A 22,022-nucleotide genomic window follows, 5' to 3' on the forward strand; every position below is an offset into this window, starting at 1 on the left:
TGAGCAAGCGTAGAAGTGAACCCAGCCTTAGTGTCAAACACATATGTATCATAAAAATAAATAAATAGTAACAGTGCAACTAATACAGTTCATATTATAACAAATGAAACAATAATAGAAAAAAATAAGACAGAAGTAGAACATACCTACCAAATGTGTTTCTGCATTTTAGCAGCAACACGGGATTTAGCAGACAATAACCTCCCACTGATGAGAGGGGGTTAACAAGAATTTGCAGGATTAACAACAAAGGTCTGTTTTCTTTTCCAGAAAGACTTTTTGCCCATTTACTGCTTTATGTATTGCAATTTAATTCTATCCTTTTTGAGACTGAGTTGAAATACAAAGTCAAATACCGCAAATATGAAAGCTGCAGTTACTGGAAAAATGACGCAGCCTTTTTATTCTCTGACTCAAGAATTCTTCAGGTTTTAAGGCTTATGATAAAAATTGGTTAGAACTGCCTATTGTAAGAAAACTGGCCAATGATGTGTTCATTATTCCAGACAGTAGATAAGTGATCACAATCTTTTCAATAAACTTTGTTTAAATCAATTATACAAATATAATAAACTTTCAAAAGGTATTATAGGAAAATGCTTTTCTTCTTATTTGGGGGGTATGGGCCCCCTGTGGAGTATATTATACTGTGTGGGGGCCCACTGTGGAGTATATTATACTCTGTGGGGGCCATTCTGAGGTTTACTTTTAAGACAAAAGATGTAAAGATGTTAATGTATTAGTTGTTTTTTTTTTCCAAAATAAAACCTAAGTATTAAGGTTAAATGACCATGTTGGCACTTTGCAATAAATTAGTTGTTTTTAGGTTGAAGTTTGGCATTGGCCTCCTAAGGGTTTGCCCTCACTGTCATATACAATCCTGCTGCTGCTTCTAAGTGTGAAAGAGAGAGTCAGCTAGCCTACACCCAGCAATAATGTGGGAACTGAAAATTACAGATAGAGCATGCAGAGGGGGAAATTGCTAAAAATGCAGAATACAAAACCTACTATGGCCAAAACTAGTGCTATTTCACATGTACACCCACAGTGCTATTGACTGTTGAAAGGTTATGTGCGTTTAACGGGAAAAAAGGGATTAGTAAATGACAGGCAGTTTAGATTGTGAGCCCTACTTGGGAGATTTGCAAAGTGCTGCAGAATATGTTGGTGCTAAGTAAATGAATACGATAAATAAATAAAAGATGGATTCCGAATAATAAAGAAAAAAGGCGGGGGTATATCTGAGCGCTTCTAGGAAAATCAGAGAGTTGGAAAATCAGTAATATTAATTATCATTTATTCCACATAAATGTCACAATGTAGAAAGGCAACGCGTTTCAACGTCTATCAGACGTCTTCTTTATTATTCTATGCTTATTACCACCGTCTTGTTCAGACCTTGGCAAAGCCTGGCCGGCGGGCCACATCCGGCCCTCTAACTGATTCAGTCCGGCCCACACAGCTTGACTAGGCAGCGTGTCTAGGGAGGCGTGTCTAGGGGGCGTGTCTTAGTGCCGGCAGGAAGATGGAGACATGTGAGTGTGTCATAAGGTATTGAGAGATGTAAGGTGAGATGCAGGGTGGAGAGTGTGTGTGTGTGTCTATATGTGTCTGTCTGTCTGTATGTGTGTCTATATGTGTCTGTCTGTCTGTGTGTCTATATGTGTCTGTATGTGTGGCTATATGTGTCTGTCTGTATGTGTGTCTGTCTGTCTGTGTGTCTATATGTGTTGAAAGGTGACATGAATGTTAAAGGGATTTGCTACAATATTATTTAATTTTCTTCGTTTTACAGTCCATCCAGGGGCGTAATTACCGCCATAGCAGCAGAGGCAGCTGCCACAGATCCTGGGACATTACGGGGTCCGGCGACAGCAGCTACCGCTGCGTTTTTTTTTTTTTTTAATAGGCCGTTACTGGTTGGAGTTACTCCAGCTGGTTACAGGCCCTATTTATTTACCGATCCTGGCAGGCCCGGGATCGGTAAGTGATGCAGCGGGCCCCACAAACAGTATTATTATACTCAATCATTATACTCAGACCCCCGAGTATAATGATCAGAGGCCCAGGAGAGGTAAGAAACATAAAAAACACTGTTACTTACCTCTCCACGATCCGGACAGGCTTCAGGCCTAGTCGTGTGACGTCTGACGTCATAGAAGATGGACTACAGCGTAGGCTGACAGCGGAGACAGGGGACAGGTAAGTAACAGTGGTTTTTTTATGTTTTTATTCCCCCTGGGTCTCCGATTATTATACTCTGGGGTCTGAAAAGACCCCAGAGTATAATAATTGTTTATGGGTGTCCATAGTGGGGCATAATAGTGTGTGTAGGGGCCACTGAGGGACATAATACTGTGTGGAGGGGCCACTAAGGGGCATAATACTGTGTGCAGGGGCCACTATGGGGGATAATACTGTGTGTAGGGGCCACCGAGGGACATAATACTGTGTGTAGGGGCCACTGAGGGACATAATACTGTGTGCAGGGGTCACTGAGGGACATAATACTGTGTGCAGGGGCCACTGAAGGACATAATACCGTGTGCAGGGGCCACTGAGGGACAGAATACCGTGTGCAGGGGCCACTGAGGGACACAATACTGTGTGCCGGGGCCACTAAGGGACATAATACTGTGTGTAGGGGCCACTAAGGGACATAATACTGTGTGCAGGGGCCACTAAGAGATATAATACAGTGTGCATGGGCCACTAAGGGATATAATACTGTGTGCAGGGGCCACTAAGGGACATAATACTGTGTGGAGGGGCCACTGAGGGACATAATACTGTGTGCAGGGCCACTAAGGGACATAATACTGTGTGCAGGGGCCACTAAGGGATATAATACTGTGTGCAGGGGCCACTAAGGGATATAATACTGTGTGCAGGGGCCACTATGGGGCATAATAGAGCGTGCAGAAATGCGGAGGAGGGGGGCGGTCGGGGTCTTCGGTGTCGGGGGGGGGGCATGTCAAAAGTTCGCCACGGGGCCCCTCTATTCCTAGTTACGCCACTGAGTCCATCAATATCATATGTATTGAAGTTTCTTGATATTGTCTGCTATGGGAGTCGACCACCACCTCTTGCTGCAAACTCTCTCATCCCTTGGCAACACCCACTTGGCTCTCTCCTGTATCTTCTCATACCTCATCAACTGCACATTCATCATCTCCCACTCACAAACCACCTCTCCCTCGCACCCTCTTTCTGTAGGTGTTAATCCTGGCTCTGTCCTGGGGTCTCTGCTGTTCTCCATCTACACCCTTGGCCTTGGCCAACTCATAGAATACTACAGTTTTCAATATCATTGCTACGCCGACACTCAAGTATATCTTTCTGGACCAGACATTACAGCTCTGTTGTCCAGAATTCCAGAGTGTTTTGCAGCCATAGCCTCCTTCCTTTCTGCTTTCTGAAGTTCAACATGGAGAAAAAAAAAAATCATCATCTTCGCCACACCTCGCATGGACACCCCCCCAACCCATTTATGAAAGTTAAATGGTACCCTTGACTCTGATCTATCCTTCAAGACACAAATCCTCCACAATCCTCCAACTCAAGAACATTCATTGATCTGCTCCTTCCTCACTTCTGAAACTTCAAAAATGCTAGTCCATGCCCTTATAATCTCCCGCTTAGACTATTGTAACACCCTTCTCAAAGCTATCAACAACCTGTCCCCTCAAAAAAATCTCTGACCTAATCTCCCATTACCTGCCCACACGTAAACTCTGATTCTCTCATGACCTCTGTAAGCCGATAGCTGGTCAGGTAATGGAGGGGGTGTACATCTCACCCAGACTACTAAGGTGGATGAGATGAAAAAACTCCAGAAGGAATGTTTGTTATCAGCAGACAACTTTCGTCTGCTGAGCATTTTGGTAAATGCTCAGTATTAGGCTGGATTTTTAGGAATGGCAGGTAGGTTAGTAGTGGGACCTGTCATTCCACCCCCCTCCAGTCCACACTTTGGGGATGTTCAAGGGAGGCTTAAGAAGTCAGCTCCAGCAGCAGACTTTTGGCAGAGCTTGGCTTGAGAGCAAACAGAGAGGTCATATTTTTGGAGCTGTGTCCTGAGTGATTCTACTGGCTTTTGGATTTCTGTTATTCTAGGTGAGGTAACCTATTCTGTGTTTAATTAGAGCCTAGCCAGGCAGGTATTTATTTTTGTATTGTTTCCTTTTGTCGCTGCATACCTGTTTGAGTGAAAATAAACTCTACCTTTGTTTTGGACTAAAGAAACTGGACTTTTGTGTCTATGCCACCCCACCTACCAACCCAAGACCCTGACACCTCCTACTCTCCTCTTATCTGAACTTCACACAACAGCCTGCAAGACTTCTCCTGTCCATCCCACATATTCTGGAACTCACTACGACGACACATAAGACTGACCGTCACAATCACAAGGTTCAAGAACACCTCAAGCACTCAACTCTTCAGGAAAGCCTACAACCTTGGATAACACTACCGCCGCCACAACATCATCTGAACAACTTCTACACCCTCCTACTGTCTCTATTTCTTTTCCATCATAATTATAAGCAGGGCCCTCTATCTCACTTTTACAGTTGGTCAGTATTAAAAATGTAAAAATAAATAATAATAAACCTGCCTTAAATGGACACTGTCATTTCAAGCAACTTGTGCTCATATGATGTCTAGTGGTTGCAACTCAGGAAAACTACCTTGATGATGAACTGCAGAATGAAGATTTTTTTCTTCAAGAAGGAATGAGGCAAACATGGCGGGCAGGTCAACTCACCATCTATCAGTCACCCATGCTCATCTCATACACTGCTTCCTGAGAAGAATTGCAGACCCTCCAGAGGGCTCATGCAATCAATCCAGGCACCTGCCATCAAAGTTGGACCAGCCTGGGAACACAACACTACCCCACTGTTCAACAACTAGACCCCATTCTGATCTGGTGTTTCAGACGACTGAAGCCATACAGTGCCTTGCAAAACTTAGGACATCCATGGTCAAAATCACTGTTATTGTGAACAGTTAAGCAAGTTCAAGATGAAATGACCTTTAAAAGGCATAAAGTTGAAGATTAAACACACTTGTCTAGAATTTTAAGCAATATTAGTATATTATTATGTCTGAGTAGAATTTTAGAGTGAAAAAAGGGAAAACATTACCTTGCAAAAAGTTTGGGAACCTTTATAGATTTGTGTGCTCAGATAATTTTGACCAAGGTCTCAGACCTTTATTAGTCAGTTGAGGTTGTGGCTTGTTCACTATCATTGTTGATTTGAAAGACTCTTGGCTGGCTACAAAAAGCATTTACAAGCTGTTATACCTGCCAAAGGGCATGCTACTAGGTACTAACCATGCAGGGTGCCCAAACTTTTGCATTGGGCCATTTTAATTTTTTTTTTTAATGAAAAATATTAAAAATATTAAAAATATTTTTTTTCCCAAAAAGACATTGGGAATATGTCACCTTTAATGTTATCCCTTTTGAAGATCATCATCTTCAACTTGCTTAACTGTTCACAATAACAGTCGTTTTAACCATGGGTGTCCAAACTTTTGCATGCCACAGTATAGTAGGTCTATGGAACTGCAGGCCTACTCCAATTCACTTGAATAGAGGTATGGTATATAGCACTGGTTCTGCACACACGGTGGTGGTGGTGCTTATGAAAAACCCACCATGCACAGGTTAAATGTAATCCCCCATCCCAAAATGTTTAATAAATAATAAAAAATAAAACCATAACATATTCTGAGTATTGCTGCATCATTAAGGATCCAAGCAATACAACTGTAATGTTATTTTATACACACATTAAACATCATAAAAAAATCTAACAAAAATGTTACCAGAGTTGCTGTATTTTGTCTGTTGGCCACTGAAAAAAGCACTATGGGGAGCCTTCACACGGAGTAAACGCGTGTGTATTTTTGCAAAATACACGTGTAAAAATATGCCTGTAAAAATACACCTGTAAAAACACGCCTGTAAAATGTCATGGGAGTCTTATTTTTACACATGTATTTTTACATGTGTATTTTGCAAAAATACACACGCGTTTACTACGTGTGAAGGCTCCCTTAAAAGCAATCAAAAAGCGTTATGTTCCCAAAAATGTCAGGTCTTCCTGCAAAAACATAATCCCTAATACAATTCCTTTAACAGATGAATAATAAAAAGGGAGTCTGTGAGCCAAAAATACCTTTCTTATTCTGCATTGCATCTCCAATTTCATGAAAATCAGAGTTTTATACTTCTACAAATTACAGTAGCTGGAAAGGGCTTTAAGGGAATTGATTCTCTTACATGAGCTTTGCTCCCTGCTCTAGATAACTGCAGACAAAGAGGAAGATGACACTTAAGCAAGGGGTGGTGTGGGGGGTGTGCAAAGGCCCCCACCGAAATCTAACCATATGATGGCTTCTTTGTTATGAAATAATGAAAAACTACATATGAGACCATGGGCAAAATTAGCTAAATGCAGTAAACGTATAACCCTCATTTAAGTCTGAAAGTTAAGGCAGACTAAACGGTAGATCCACTTTGCTTCCTCCTGAAGTAACCTTTTCTTAACATCACCTTTCAGCCATCGTGAATTGACTTCATATGTCTCGCCAGTGACGAGCAAGTGAAGAAAGAGCACTGGCGCTTCATTCACGTGAAAGAGACATGGGGAACTTTTAGATCACATTCTCCTGGGAGAATCTGTAGATAGGGGATAATGGGAAAACCCCTTTAAATACGTGGTCAAGACTATCTAAAAATCCATGCAACTCATTAGATACATCCACCAGGAGTGTAAAGTGTATAATAATATACTATACTGATGAAACTATCATTAAACAACATTTTGTTGCACCGCAAGTGACAATATGGCCAGTAGTAAAAAAGACAATAAAAACTTCATTAACTTCAGATGAATGACAGACATTGGGTGACAAATTCCTTACATAAATAATTTTTAATAAGGCTTCTTGCCAGTTCTCTAAAGAATATTGGCCTTTTAATACTTTTGGAGTGAGTGGGCTAATACAAAATCTAAAAAACAATATTAATCAGTCATATGCTGTTTCTGTACCTCTTAAGACAGTAAGTTTGGCACTGACTGTAGCTTCACCATGAATGTTCTGCGCAACGCATTCATACACATTTTCATCTCGGGGTGTTCGGAGAGGCTGTATTCGTAGAACTGCACCAGCTCCTTCGTCAAACTCTATGGTCTGATATAAATAAAACAGATGAAACTTAAATTAGTATTGAAACACAGCTTAATAATATCAAGTAAAACATTCATTCAACACATTTCTTTTAGGACATGTTCACACATGGAAGATTTGTTGCAGATTGCAACACGATACCTATGTAGACATTTCAATGCTGGCCCATCCAAAAGGAGGTTGTGTCTCAGACTACCAAGCTACAGTATGTATCAACTGGAATGTTGCTTTAACTCTGGCCACAGCCTCTGTATATGGATGTACAAAAAAGCAGTTAGGACCAGGGTACATAAAAATCACATATGTGTCACGCAATGTGTTTAACATAGATGTATGTGGTTTGTGAGACTTTTTCACTTCTTAAAATTATTTGTATTTATTGAAGGTTTATTTTTGGCATTTCTCTATAATAACTCATTGTACTTTTTACTACTGGAAGACATGGGTGCTCCCCACTGTTCTTAAATGCAGACGACCATTGATCAAATGGTAACATCTCAGTAGATCACGGTCATCAGTGGTCTACATACACACATTCTATAATGCTCCAAGCCCTGTCTGCACAGGGAATCCTTGTAACATGATTAAATTCATCACATCAACCATTCACAGACAGGGCTTCTGCATCCGGGAACACAGCATTTACTATAAGAACAGTTTAACGCTAGTCTTTGTAGCTCCTGAGCCGATAGCGGGTAAGGGTTAGTTCACATCTGCGCTTGGTAATCCGTTTGGGGAGTCCACATGGAGACCCCCCAAACGGAATACGAAACGCATTGGCAAGCAGTGTGCAGTGAAAGCACATGACTTCATTGACTATAATGAGGTCCATGTGCTCTCCGTGCGGTGTCCACACGGAACATGCGGACGTAAAAGTAGATCGTTATACAAAGCATTATAAATCTGGCCTAGTGTGACTGGGAACTGATTATTTCAGGTACCTGACACATTACTGAAGTGTAAATTATTGTTTCATATATAATACTATTGTTTACATGGGGAAAATGGAGAATAAAAGACAATGTGGAATAGATTGAATATTAAAAACTATAATGTTATAAGTTGTTATGAATTATGGGTATTAAATATGTGTATGTATATTTAAATAATGTGTCAGTATTATTTTGGATGCATTTATTACATTACAGTTACCGTATATACTCGAGTATAAGCCGAATATTTCAGCCCAGTTTTTGTGCTGAAAAAGCCCCCCTCGGCTTATACTCGAGTCAACAAAAAAATAAATAAATTATTATTTTTTTTATAGGAGGGGGGTCTATGACCAGCCACAATATTAATGGATTAGAATCTCTCATAAAATAGTGCAAAAAAAATGTAAAAAAAATAAAGAAATAAAAGTTCTAAATCACTCCTTTCCCTAGAATACATACAAAGGTAGAAAATTACTGTGACACACATACACATTAGGTATCCCTGTGTGAAAGTGCCCGGTCTACTGAATATAGGGGATCTGCAGTGCTCCTGTTCCGTCGGGAAGGGGTTAATAGGAGCAGTGCGGATACCCTATATTCAGCCAGACTGAATTCCAAATGGGGGAAGAAAAAACAGTCCTCAAGCTCAGGGAAGGGGCAGACAGACAACCAAAACACCCCCTCCCTTTCCCCAGCACTCAGCAACTACTGAACCCAAAAACTCATTTTAATTTTTGAAATTTTCCAGTAGCTGCTGTATTTCCTCCCCCCCCCCGGGCTTATACTCGAGTCAATAAGTTTTCCCAGTTTGTTTATGGTAAAATTAGGGGCCTCAGCTTATATTCGGGTCGGCTTATACTCAAATATTTACGGTATTTTTTTTTTAATTATATTTTACTATTTACCGTATTTTTCGGACTATAAGACGCACTTTTCCCCCCCCAAATTTGGGGGGAAAAGAAGGGTGCGTCTTATAGTCTGAATGTGGCGCCTGGCATCCGCTGTAATAGAGAGGCGGAAGCCGGCAAGTGATAGACGCCATTACAGGTGCCGGGGCCTGCGACATCGCTGTGCTCCTCTGCCCTGCATGAAGCCAGCAGCGGGAGGAGTGATGCTGCTATTCCACTCCTCCGTCCCCCCGCCGCTGGCTTCATGCAGGGCAGGGCAGCGATGTCTCAGGCCCCGGCGTCTATCCCTCCCCGGCATCCGCCTCTCTAGTACAGCGGATGCCGGGTCAGTATCGGTGGCCTTCTCCCCCGGGGCCGGTTCCCACCGGCCCCGTACCTGTGACGTTGCAGGCTGGCTCCTGCGCGGCGATATCGCAGGAGCCGACCTGTTCGGGTGACAGCCGGGAGCCTAATGAGGCTCCCAGGCCTGTCACGGCTATATATTAGTATTGCGGCTGGGTCTATGACCAGCCGTAATACTAATAGACAGAATGTCCCATAGACGGCAATACAGTTGTATTGCCGTCTATGGGACTTGCAATCAAGTGACCGCAGGTTCAAGCCCCGGGGGGGAGGAATAAAATAGTAAAAAAAAAATAAATAAATAATAAAAATATGAAATAAATAAAAGTTCTAAATCATCTCCTGTCCCTAGAATATATATATAAAAGTAGAAAATCATATATCATAAACCACCGGGTTTTTTTTTCAATAAAAGGTGATCTAAGAAATAGATATTCCCCAAAATGGTATAACTAAAAAATACTTCTGGCCCCGCAAAAAAAAACACTCTATGCATCCCCGTACAGCTGCAGGGTCACCTGTCAATGTGGCCTTGCAGCTGTTGCAAAACTACAACTCCCATATATTAAATATTTTACCAGTTTTTGCTTCAAAATTTTTTTTCCCTATTTTCCTCCTCTAAAACCTAGGTGCGTCTTATAGTCCAAAAAATACGGTAACTTTTTTTTAATTTTCAGCCCAAAAGAATTTTAAGAATTTTAAACTTGCATCTTTATTTATTTACTAGTACTACATAAGCAATCTTCAGAACATACCTATACTTAGAAGCTTTGACTGTTGCATAGATAAGTTTTAAGGACTAAGACTAGAGGCTTATCTGATTTCTGCAGTTAGGCCGGGGTCCCCACAGGATGTAAATGCTGCGATTTGCCCGCAGCGGAGACGCTGCGGGAAAAATCGCAGCGTTTTACAGTGCAAGCAAAGGGGATGGGATTCATGCGAATCCCATGCCCACTTTGTGGAAGAAATTGCAGGGCGGACACGCTGCGATTTACAAAGCCGTTGCAGCTTTGCAAATCGCAGCATGTCAATTATATCTACGGAAACGCCGGCGGTTTTCCCGCAGATATAATGGTAAGAGAAAGTCCACAGTGGAAAACTCTGTGAATTTTCTTTTAAAAGCGCTGCAGAAAGAACCGCAATGCGACCACGCAGTGGTTCTTTCCGCAGCGCTTTAGTGCTGCGATTACGGCCCGTGGGGCCTTAGCCTTAAAGAGGACTTTTTACCACCGCCACCAACTCCACTTCTTATCATCTGTTAATAGGTGCTCCACTGTTTCGGGCACAGTTGGAATTTTTTTCTATCCACCACCGTTCTTGAGCAATAAGTTCCTAAATAATGCTATTTAGCCTCAGTACTGTATAGTGGGCAATGTCAGGAACAGGAAAGGGGACATAAGCAAACGTCCAATCAGAGGTGAACAATGTCAGTGCTCAGTATCACACTCCTTACTCTAGCCTTACACCACCCACCTGACAGTACAGAGCCTAAGTAGTATATGAGGTACCAAAACTAACAGCACTAATTGCTCAGGAAAAGTGGGGGCTAGAGTAGAAATTGCAACTGTGCTGGAATCAGTGGAGCAGAGCCGATTAAATGATGCAAAGAGCTGGTTTTGTTGGTAGTGAAAGGTCCTCTTTAAAAAAAACATTTATGGCATATCAACAGGATATGGTAAAAATGTCTGATAGCTTCAGATACAACCTCTGGAACCTTCACCAATCTCCAAAATTACACCCCTCTCCTCCTCAGTCAACCTTTGCGCCCCACTACTTACACGGCCACAGTTTTACCAAGACTGTAATTCTGTAATTCCCATAGCCGTGAATGGGAGTTTGGGAAATTGCATAGAACAGTGAGCTATGTTGTTTCCATAACTTCCATTCACTTCTAAGGGAGCCACAATATCTCTGTACAGCCAGACCATAGCTAAAAGTCTTCTCAGCAAGGTTGTGGCTGGGTAGGTAAGTAAGCTTAGTATGCGCGTGTACTGTATAAGAGAGTTGAGCAAGATACTGTCAGCTAAACTAGTGTTCTCTAAAGCGTATGGCTGTCTTTAAAATGGGACTACTAGACTGTGTAATAGACTTTAGACAATAATTTTTTTAAAAAAAAAAAAACACTGTAAATGAGCATTCCCAATGGCTGATGACAAACTCTTGTCTGCCACATAATTATACGACATGTTGGAAATATTCTGTAGTGAGTTGGCTTAAAACGAAAGTATTTGGTATGATCAGCCTCATTTGACCTATCATTTGCCAATTTTTGCAGACTGAGCAAATTCTTATTTTTTTTAATTAACTTCTTGATCAGGCGGTTAGTTGCTCAAGTTTATGGTGGAATTGTTGATAGGCTGATTTGTATCTAATTTGTATGGCTATCCTAGGAAATAATAAAGTGATGCAACCAGTGAAGAAACGTCCCATTATTATTTTTATACACTTAAAGTGAAACTTTCAGGTGTTTTTGCTGTGCTATGCGACAACAGGATACAGTAGAGGAAGAGATGCTGAGTTTCATGATATATTACATTGATTAATATGAGTCGGGGCAGGATTTCTGAGTAAATCCTGACTAATCTGACTAGCCTAAACCACTAACTCCACCCACACACAATGATTGACAGCTCACCCTGTATCCGCATGTACAGAGAAGGTTATTAACTAAGGGTGCTAATAAACTATAACATTGTAGCTGATCAGCTACATAATGTACCTATGAACACTCATTCAGTCTATCACACAGGTTGATACAGAGTACATGCAGGAGACTGGTATATACTTTAATTGTTTCATTATTAGGCAGGGCAATGTGTTGCCTAAGAACAACACCTTTCCTGTCAAATCAAATCAAATCAAATCAAATCAAAAAATGCTTTATTGGCACGTCCGAATAGGTATTTGGCATTGCCAAAGCTAGTAAAGTGGGTGGGTGGGGGAGTTGGGTTGGGTGGGTGGTGGGTGGGTGGTGGGTATGGGGGGGGGGGGGGTTCGGTTATAACAGTCCATGGAGTCTCATCTTCCTCTTCGTTGGTGACTGCTATATGGGGAGGTGGGGGTGGGTGGGGGTGGGGGTGGGTGGGGCGGGTGTATTGGGATAAATATAACAGTCCATGGAGTCTCATCTTCCTCTGGTTTGGTGACAGCTGGACACGTATTGGGCAGCGATCTCCACAGTGGCCTCTTCTTCTCCCAGTAGGATCATCAGCTCACAAGATAAACAGGCAAATGCTCACCCATTTGGTGAATGTCGGCTCTATTAGTCAGGCTTATCAGTAACTAGTGCTTGTTAGAGCGTTTGTTGCTAACAAATGGCTGCTAAATCACCCGCCTTCAGTCACTCCATGTTGGTGGGGTAAGCAGGACACTGTCTCACCTATGAATCCTGTTAAGATTTACTCTGCTTTGTTCTCAGCAATCCTACTTCAAATCATATCAACCTATATATCATGGAGTACAGCATTTCACTCTCTATCAGCTAACATCTAAAATCTGGAGATCAGTGAAAGCTCTGACCAATCATATTCCGTGTAGCTCAGCAGAGTATGTAAGGTCACCAATGGAGACACCACTGTGAGTTATACAGGGGCTTATTATACCTTGCTAAGAATTCTGGGTAAGGAATATGCAAATACAAAAAGAGAATTTTGCTCTAGATCCACCTTTTAGAAGGTAGCTCCATATAGATCAATGCCTGATTTTAGAAATCTAATAGCATAATAGTTTAATATAGCCAAGCCAGGGACCCATCCACAGACAGCTGTTTCAAAGTTTGTGCCTATTACCAATGAAAAACAGAGTCTGGCTGGCTGGGAGGAGCGGTCAAAGATGTGGGACAGAAAGGGTGACAGATGACTAGGGAATAACCATTAAGGTTCAAGTTAATTGGTCCCGCATACAAACTGGTAATAAATTACATAAAATCAATGTTCAAAAAATCAATACATTATATGATTATCAATGTTCTAAGAGACAAAGAGACAGTAAGGATTTAATGTCTAAATAATTAAAAATATTATATGCTGAAACCACATATGTTATTGAAAATCTGATATGTATGATACATGCAGTAAATCTGTACAGTTCATATACAAGATGGTAAAGGTTAGTAACACAACAGCAAAATGTGTGTATAGACTTTTTTTGGTCTTTTCTGTAATTTATTATGTTAATTCCAGCACAAGACCAATTTAACCATATTTAAATCTTAGCCTTTTGTCACTCACAAGGTGTTTTGAAACATGCCTCTGTGTGTACATTTTTTTTTATAAATTTTTTGTCCATCAACTTATGTTTTTTAACCTGTTTTATTTAATGTCACAATTATTTCTTTTAGACGTTATTCAGTGAGCATTTTTTTATTTTTATGAGAAACAGTCAAATAAAAGATCATTTATACAGACTTTATATGCACTTTTTAAAATGATCAGGATCATGGGTGAGACTACTAAACCAAACAACCATTTTTCTTAACACAATTCTGGCACGTACCACCCAGCTGACTTAGTCAAAGCAAGTAAAATTCCAGGAGACAAATTGGGTTATGTTATAAGGCAGTAGACAAAGGAGAGAGAAAAAAGAAGAGTCCACATAGACTCAAGTATTTCATGGCTAACTAAAGGGATGATCATAAACCTTAAAATTTCAAGAGAATTTAGATAGAGACCTATGCAGTTTCAAAAATGTGCATTTTGACATAACATTTTCTATTAGCCATTGTAAGGTGTCTCTGTTTTTAAATCTGTTGTGTACTGGTTAACAGAATAAATGTTTCCAATAAAACTACAGTCTGTCACAAAAAGGATGTCAGTTATTGTTGCCTGTATATAGTGGTGCAAACAAAATATTATTTTTGAAAAAGATCTGGTAAAGACATTCCCTGTTCATCCTCCATTTATTGAAAGGGCTCATTGTCTAGAAGGTACGGCTCTGGCCCAGGACCACTCACTTGATAGTATTGAACCTAATTAACATATCAAGCAACAAAATGAACTTCCTTGATTGCTCAGGAATGGTAGGGGCTAAAGTAACACATACTTAAGCATGCAAAGAATTGGAGCTGGTGAAGGTAGTGTAAGGTCCTTTTTTGACCTATGAGTATCTATGAAACACAAGGCATTAAATGGAGTGATAGTGGTTTGCTCCATTGAAAAGGGTAGCTGAGGGGTTCTTCTGATCAGCGGGGATTTCAGCAATGGGACTCTCACCAATCTAGCAATTAGATCTTATCCGGTAGATAGCTTCAATAACCCTTCAAAGCATTACATTAATATATACTCACCTCAAATCGCTGGGAGTTTACTTTCTTGCCTCTTTTATTCCAAGTGACTCTGGGCTTGGGATCACCAATGGCTTGGCACACAAAGGAAGCCACACCCCCAGAAACACCAATTTCATCAGTAGGCCTTTTAACAAACTCTGGGACACCTTAAGAGGAAAAAAAAACATTAAAAAAAATGATTTTATATGAGTCATATGTGTACTATTATATGCTTGTGAACCATAGAGATAGTGCTGATATTCACATAATTGGTTAATAAAACATACTATTGCGTATGCAGGTACAAACAAATACATATGGGGGGAATTTATAAAGTTCCACATTTCAGAAATCTAGTGTGAAATAAGCAAAAGATTTTTGAATTTTTGAGCTCATTTCTGCAAAAATTCTGTGACTTTTTGCATTTTTACACCATTCACTCCATGACAGAAAAGTACATGGGAAAGTAAGTGTGGTTAGTTTGTCTCGCTATCTGTGCTCCAGATTTATCAACTACAACGTTGAACAAAGTCCCACTAAGGGTGCATTCACACTGAGTAAACGCTAGCTTATTCTGAACGTGTTTTACGTTCAGAATAAGCTAGCGTTTACTCAGTGTGAATGCACCCTAATTGTATCAGTATCACTCTAGTGAGTGGGTGGCATAGAAAATGGAGTTACATCTTAGGACAGAAGTGTTAACCTTATAGATGAGCCAAATCGATAAAACATTATGTGACATTAGATAAATGAAATGCAAATCACATCAAAGCATACAAAAATTCTCCTCATGATAAATCCCCCCATACTTCTAAAACTTTCTCATACACTCAAACAATCAGCTAAGAAACAAATGGTAAAGGACAGAACTGAGTTACGATGTTTTTTCACTGCATGTGGCTTCTAGTTCATACATGTTATTGTACCCTAGTAGCAGAAGTGATATTTTCATATTACTTGAAACTTACTGGAAGGGTCTAATATCCAAACACTGAGTTAATACTAGGCAATGAGCCATGTAACACAGTACTATGTTTAACAGACTTTTCCATCGTAATATTCCACATTACTAAACATATTTAAAGAGGACCTTTCACCATATCCGGGCACAGGCAGTTCTATATACTGCCAGAAAGCTGACAGTGCGCTGAATTCACTTTCCCGATCTGTGCCCGGTGTGAAGAGCTTACGGCCTGGTACCGTAGCTCTTCTATGGTCAGAAGGGTGTTTCTGACCATTAGCCAGAGACATCCTTCTGCCTCGCGGCGCCAATCGCGCTGTGCTGTGGAGCGGGGAGGAACGCCCCCTCCCTCTGCTCACACAGCTTGTCCGTAGACTAGCATTATCAGGAGAGGGAGGGGGCGTTCCTCCCGGCTCCACAGCACAGCGCGATAGGCGCCGCGAGGCAGAAGGACGTCTCTGGCTAATGGTCAGAAACGCCCTTCTGACTGTAAAGCGCTACGGTACCGGGACCGATAGCGCTTTACACCGGGCACGGATCGGGAAAGCCGACAGTGCGCTGAATTCAGCGCACTGTCAGCTTTCTGGCAGTATATAACACTGCCTGTGCCCAGATATGGTGAAAGGTCCTCTTTAAAAATGGCCTGAGGCTAAGCCCACATAGCCAAATGCAGCAAAAACAACAACAAAACACTGCAGAAACATGGCAATAATGCATCATGGTTTTTTTTCCTGCAACATTTTTTTATTGAGTTTTGTATTTCTCTGCTGACTTTCTGCCCTTATTATACCTATACAGAAAAAGGTCCGCATTTCCACACCTATAATTGACATTCTGTGATTTTGAGAAAAGCTGGCATTTTTGAAAACGCAGTTTTTGGCTCCATTCCCATGGAGTAAGGCGCCACGCACGATTGTGAGCGCTCAAAACAGATCCCATTCACTTCAATGTGTGCCAGCTTACAGGCGCTACACATTGAAATCAATGGGAGGCTTTTTAACCCATTGATTTCAATATGTAGCGCGTGTGAGCCGGCACACATTGAAGTGAATGGGATCTGTTTTGAGCGCTCACACTCTGACACATGTATACGTGTCTGAATGCGCGGCGCCTTACTCCGTGGGAATGGAGCCTGACACGTATATACATGTCTGAATGCACGGCGCGTTACTCCGTGGGAACGGAGCCTTCCACTGCAGACTTTTTTCTGCAATGTGTAGATGGAGTTAGCCAGAATCCCATCCACTTTGCAGGCACTGTAAAACGCATAATACCGCTGGGTATTTGCAAAGTGGCACTTCAGCTGGAAAGCTAGAAAATGGTGTGGCCTCTCAGATAGGGATATAAATAAGTGCATGTTTTATTACTGGTCCTCACAAAATCCAGTTCTTATTAAACTATACCAATGTTATTGTTGTGTAATAAAATAATTTATGGTAATTTAATGAATGTTATGAATTTTATGAATGTTGAAATATTTGATTCTATTCTGTTTATGCCTACGGGCTCCAATTCTTGGCCCTTGGACCAGGACAATTGTTTCTCTTTTCCAATAATTGTTTGTGTGTACTGGGCATACAAGCTGCACAAATGTCAGCAACATGGCTCCCAGTGTAAGTCCTCATGCACACAACCATGTGCTATTTCAGTGTGATATTCTGGTTTATCAATCATCATTTCAACAGGCCCATGCACACTACCTTGTTTTCATGTAGTTTTGTAGGGAGAGTTTGTCCTGGCATGCTACTGATAACTGTTGTGCACTTAAGTCTCTTTATCTCTCACATCTCTGCACAATTGCAAAACTGCAACAAGATGAAAAATTCCAATAATTTTGGAAGAAATCGAAACAAAGAAATTGTGAAATCGAAGTCCAGAATATGTGGCCAACATGTGGTCATGTATCTACAGCAGATCAAACACAGCCATCTGAAACCAGTTTTAAGCCAGGGACCAGAATTGCAGAAAAATATCTGCAGCGTAAATGATACAATTTCAAAAATCTTTGCATTTTTGTAAATCACAGCATGTCAATTATTCAGTATCTACAGAAACACTTTCACTTTCTGTATAGGCATAATAGGGACAGAAAGTTTGTAGAGGAAACTGTACGGACTTTCTGTATCAAACCTTGGTTTTTGGTTTTCTAGATCTCTGCCTGCTGTCAGTTATTCTGTTACTTCTTGTGGATAAAACTCTGACAAAAGGTCATGTGATTTACAGTCCATGGTCATGTGATGGACACACAAGTGTGCAGCTCATTACCAGACAGATGTCTGATACTCTGCTGTGACTATAACAAGCCGTGCACCTGTGTTCATCACATGACCATGGTCTGAATTTTAGCCATTAGACTGAGGGTAGGCAACCTTCAGCGCTCCAACTGTTGTAAAACTACAACTCCCAGCATGGATACTTGCTCTGCTGGGAGAACATACAAACTCCTTGCAGATGTTGTTCCTGGCGGAATTTGAACCCAGGACCCCAGCGCTGCAGTGCTAACCACTGAGCCACCGTGTTGTCCCCCAGAAAGTCCTTTTTCCCCAATGTAGTTAAATGACAACTGCACAGAAAACGAACAGATGTAGCAGAGTTAACTTGAACTTCTGCAATTGGTTAAACTGCTGCAACATGATATCACAAAAGACAATTAAATCTAATGAATTGTCATTAGAAAAACATGTATCAATGATTTGTGATAGGTTTTTGTTGTCTTCTGTGGTAAGAAATCACACTGCAGCAGTTCAGCCAATTGTAGGAGTTTGGGTTAACTCTGCTATATCTGTATAAGTGAAAGACACTTGCAAAAAATAGGAAGCAAACAATGGGTCAGATTTATGAAACTGTCTTATGCCCTGTTCACATCTGCGTTCAGATTCCGTCTGGGGAAGTCCGCATGAGGACCCCCCCCGAACAGAATACCAAATGCAATTGCAAGCGATGTGCTGTAAAAGCACATGGACCCCATTGTAGTCTATGGCGTCCATTCGCTGGCCCGCTGCCCACACGAATCATGCGGACAGGAAAGTAGATTGGGAACTACTTTCCTGTCCGCAGGATCCCTGCGGAGATCTGGCGGTAAGCACACAGACCCAATTATAGTCTATGGGGTCTGTGCGTTTTTACAGCACAGCGCTTCGCACTTGCATTTGGTATTCCTTTGGGGGGGTCCCTATGCAGACTCCCCCAGATGGAATCCAAACGTAGATGTTAACAAGGGCTTAGGCTGAGGCTCGATGTTGCTGAAACGCAGCTTTTTTCATTGCACATTTTGTTAGGGTTTCTTGAGTCAAAGTCAGGAGTGTATTGAGCAGAAGGTGGAAGCATAAGAGCTTCCTATATATTTCCCATTCTGTTTGTAGCCTTTCCTAGGTTTGGCTCAAAAAACTGCAGCAAAATCTGCAACAAAAGAAGATGCGTTTCCGCAACGTGGGGCCTCAGCCTTAAAGAAAAACTCTTTATCGTCAACAGCAACCAATCAGAGCTCAGCTTTAATTTTATATTTAGCTCTTGAAAAATAAAAGCTGCTCTCAGATTGGGTGCTATGGGCAACTAAGACTTTTTCTTCCAATAAAAATGTTCTCAATATGTGTGATATAATATCTTTGTTTTGAAACATCTATCTTTGTGTTCTTTTCTTTTGAAAGCGAAAATTTGGAATATTCCGGGAGACAGTTTGGCCTCTTTCACACAACCATACATTTGATCAGCAATTCCAGTAAGGATACTTGCATTTCTATCGGCACAGACACATAACCAAATTTTTTTGCGGCCATGTATTCATGCCGTATCCAAGCACCAAGGGGAATACGAAGCATGTCCAATTTTTGTCCATGTCAGGAATCAAAGTCACAACCAATGTTATTTTCACTTACTGTATACCAATTATGGGCATTATCCATTCCCCTTACTAACCACCCACACGTTTGACCCAGATGGAATCATAAAAAGGTATCCCGCTTCTACACCTCCTTCCTACTCACCTATCACACCAGGTAACACATGAATGAAGTGCTCTCTTAGGGTCCATTCAGACGAGGGAAAGTGGCGCTTTATTTGGCGCTGATTCAGTGCTGAAAAAAAAGCCTCCCATTGACTTCAATGGGTGTTGCTAGCTTTTTTTTTCCACTAGCGGAATTTTCTGCTACCGGAAACTTCCACTAATGGAAAAAAAAGCTAGTAGAACCCATTGAAATCAATGGATGGCTTTTTTCTCAGCGCCAAATAAAGCGCCATTATCCTCCGTGTGAATGGACCCTTACACTCATACAACTATGTAAGAACCAAAAGGACAATCTTATTAAATTTAAAAAGGTACAGTGTGTTACAAAAAATATGGAATAACGCAAAGAAAAATGCATGTAAAATAATTTTAAAAAATGAATAAAAATACAGATCTGTTTAATTCTGCCAATGGAGCACTGCAGAAGGAAGACAGCAACAGACCCCACACTCTTTTGTGACTCCAAGAATCTGACCACAGGGTCTTCTGCCACACGGCTTTTTATGGGTCAATAACCCCCAACCTGTGATATCATAATATTTCTAGGATCAACATATAGGCTTTTTAATCAGACAGGTCTGTGTATGTTGGTCAGTACCCCTGGTTTGCGAATTAGAGTATTAGACCATAATTGCATTATCACTTGGACTGGTTCTTTCTCTTTATCTTATGCATTAAAACTACTGCACAAATTATACTGCGCTTTCTGGGTTGCAAGTACAAATTACAAAGACTGCACTAACCCATTGAACTCCTTAGTGACACTGAACATAACAGTTAAAACATATTTCATACAGTCAGTCCTGTGTTACCACTATCAGGTTAATTTTAGAGCAGGATCAAAGGATAGTATTGTAGATACATCAAAACAATAATGTGTATAAAATGTAACTTTTATTAATTATGATTAGAAAATAATGAACATGGAGGAGACGAAACACAAATCGTGAGTCATCAGTGTAAGGGACACAGCCTCACCCACAGTTAAAGGGGTATTCCCATGTACATAATCATATCTATATTTGTAGATAATTAAAAGTTAAACATTTTTGCAAATATAAGTTATTAAAAATTCTGCAGAGTTTTAAAGATTTTCTCTAACTTTCTTAGTGGTGACAGTCTGTTATCTTGATTGGTTGCAATGGATACGACCACCTATGCAGAAACATTCTATGGTCTGGGACTTGTCAGGAACCCAGCTATGATTTTCTTATTGTACCTGGGTTATCAGGCAGGAACACTACAAGTATCAGAAGATATCCCGGCCACAATAAAGACATCATGGCTGATTTTCTGACCTTAGAAAGTTTCTGCATTGGTGGTCGTATCCATGGCAACCAATCAAGATAACAGACTGTCACCACTAAGGAAGTTAGAGAAAATCTTTAAAATTCTGCAGAATTTTTAATTACTTATATTTGCAAAAATGTTTAACTTTTAATTATCTATTATTATTATTAATTATTATATTATTATTATTAATATTATTATTATTTATATAGCACCATTAATTCCATGGTGCTTTACATTTGGGGGTTACATACAATACACAGAATATACAGGTAGATATAATTCTAACAGTGACCGACTGGCACAGTGGGGTAGAGGGCCCTGCCCGCGAGGGCTTACAGTCTATGGGGGAAGGGGGTAGAGACAGAAGGAGAGGGGGAGACTGTACAGATGGCAGTGCAGTGATAGTGTTATTGAATAGGTGAGTCTTCATGGCCTTCTTCAGAGCCTGTGATTGTGGGGATCAGTCTTATGTGTCGTGGTAAGGAGTTCCAGAGTATGGTGGATGCACGGGAGAAATCTTGGAGACGGTTGTGTGAGGAGCGGATGAGAGAAGAGCGGAGTAGGAGGTCATTGGAGGATCTGAGGTTACGTGTGGGAAGATAGCCGGGGATTAGGTCGGAGATATATGGAGGGGACAGGTTGTGGATGGCTTTGTATGTTAGCGTTAGTAGCTTGAACTCAATTCACTGGGCTATAGGTAGCCAGTGGAGGGACTGGTAGAGGGGAGCAGCCGATGAAGATCGGGGGGTGAGGTGGATTAAGCGAGCAGTGCAGTTTAGGGTGGACTGGAGGGGGCGAGGGTGTTAGCTGGGAGTCCATGGAGAAGGGTGTTGCAGTAGTCTAAGCGGGAGATTATGAGGGCCTGGATGAGCATCTTGGTAGTTTCCTGGGTGAGGAAGGGGCGGATTCGATGGATGTTCTTGAGCTGGAGGCAGCAGGAGGTGTTGAGGGTTTGAATATGTGGCTTGAAGGATAGGTCAGAGTCCAGGGTTACCCCAAGGCATCGGGCCTGTAGGACAGGGGTAAAGGGGGTTCCGTTAACTGAGCGCCCAACAGAACATACTCCTGACGGATTGTGCCCTTTGCCTGTGCCTTTCACATGGAGATCAAATGG

The 22,022-nt window shown here is 41.2% G+C and overlaps 1 protein-coding gene across 8 annotated transcripts in view; it reads right to left on the bottom strand.

Moving 5' to 3' along the window:
- Positions 1-22,022, bottom strand: part of PTPRS (protein tyrosine phosphatase receptor type S) — a 240,959-nt gene that overhangs the window by 158,677 nt on the left and 60,260 nt on the right. For all 8 annotated transcript variants that reach the window (XM_075281034.1, XM_075281026.1, XM_075281006.1 and 5 more), the window contains exons 3-4: positions 14,673-14,818; positions 7,068-7,209 (exon numbers count right to left, since the gene is read on the bottom strand). In XM_075281034.1, the coding sequence (XP_075137135.1) occupies positions 7,068-7,209; positions 14,673-14,818 (288 nt within the window). The remainder of the gene's footprint in view (positions 1-7,067; positions 7,210-14,672; positions 14,819-22,022) is intronic.

This window comes from Leptodactylus fuscus, chromosome 1 (genome assembly GCF_031893055.1).
Source record: "Leptodactylus fuscus isolate aLepFus1 chromosome 1, aLepFus1.hap2, whole genome shotgun sequence".
NCBI classification, from domain to species: domain Eukaryota; kingdom Metazoa; phylum Chordata; class Amphibia; order Anura; family Leptodactylidae; genus Leptodactylus; species Leptodactylus fuscus.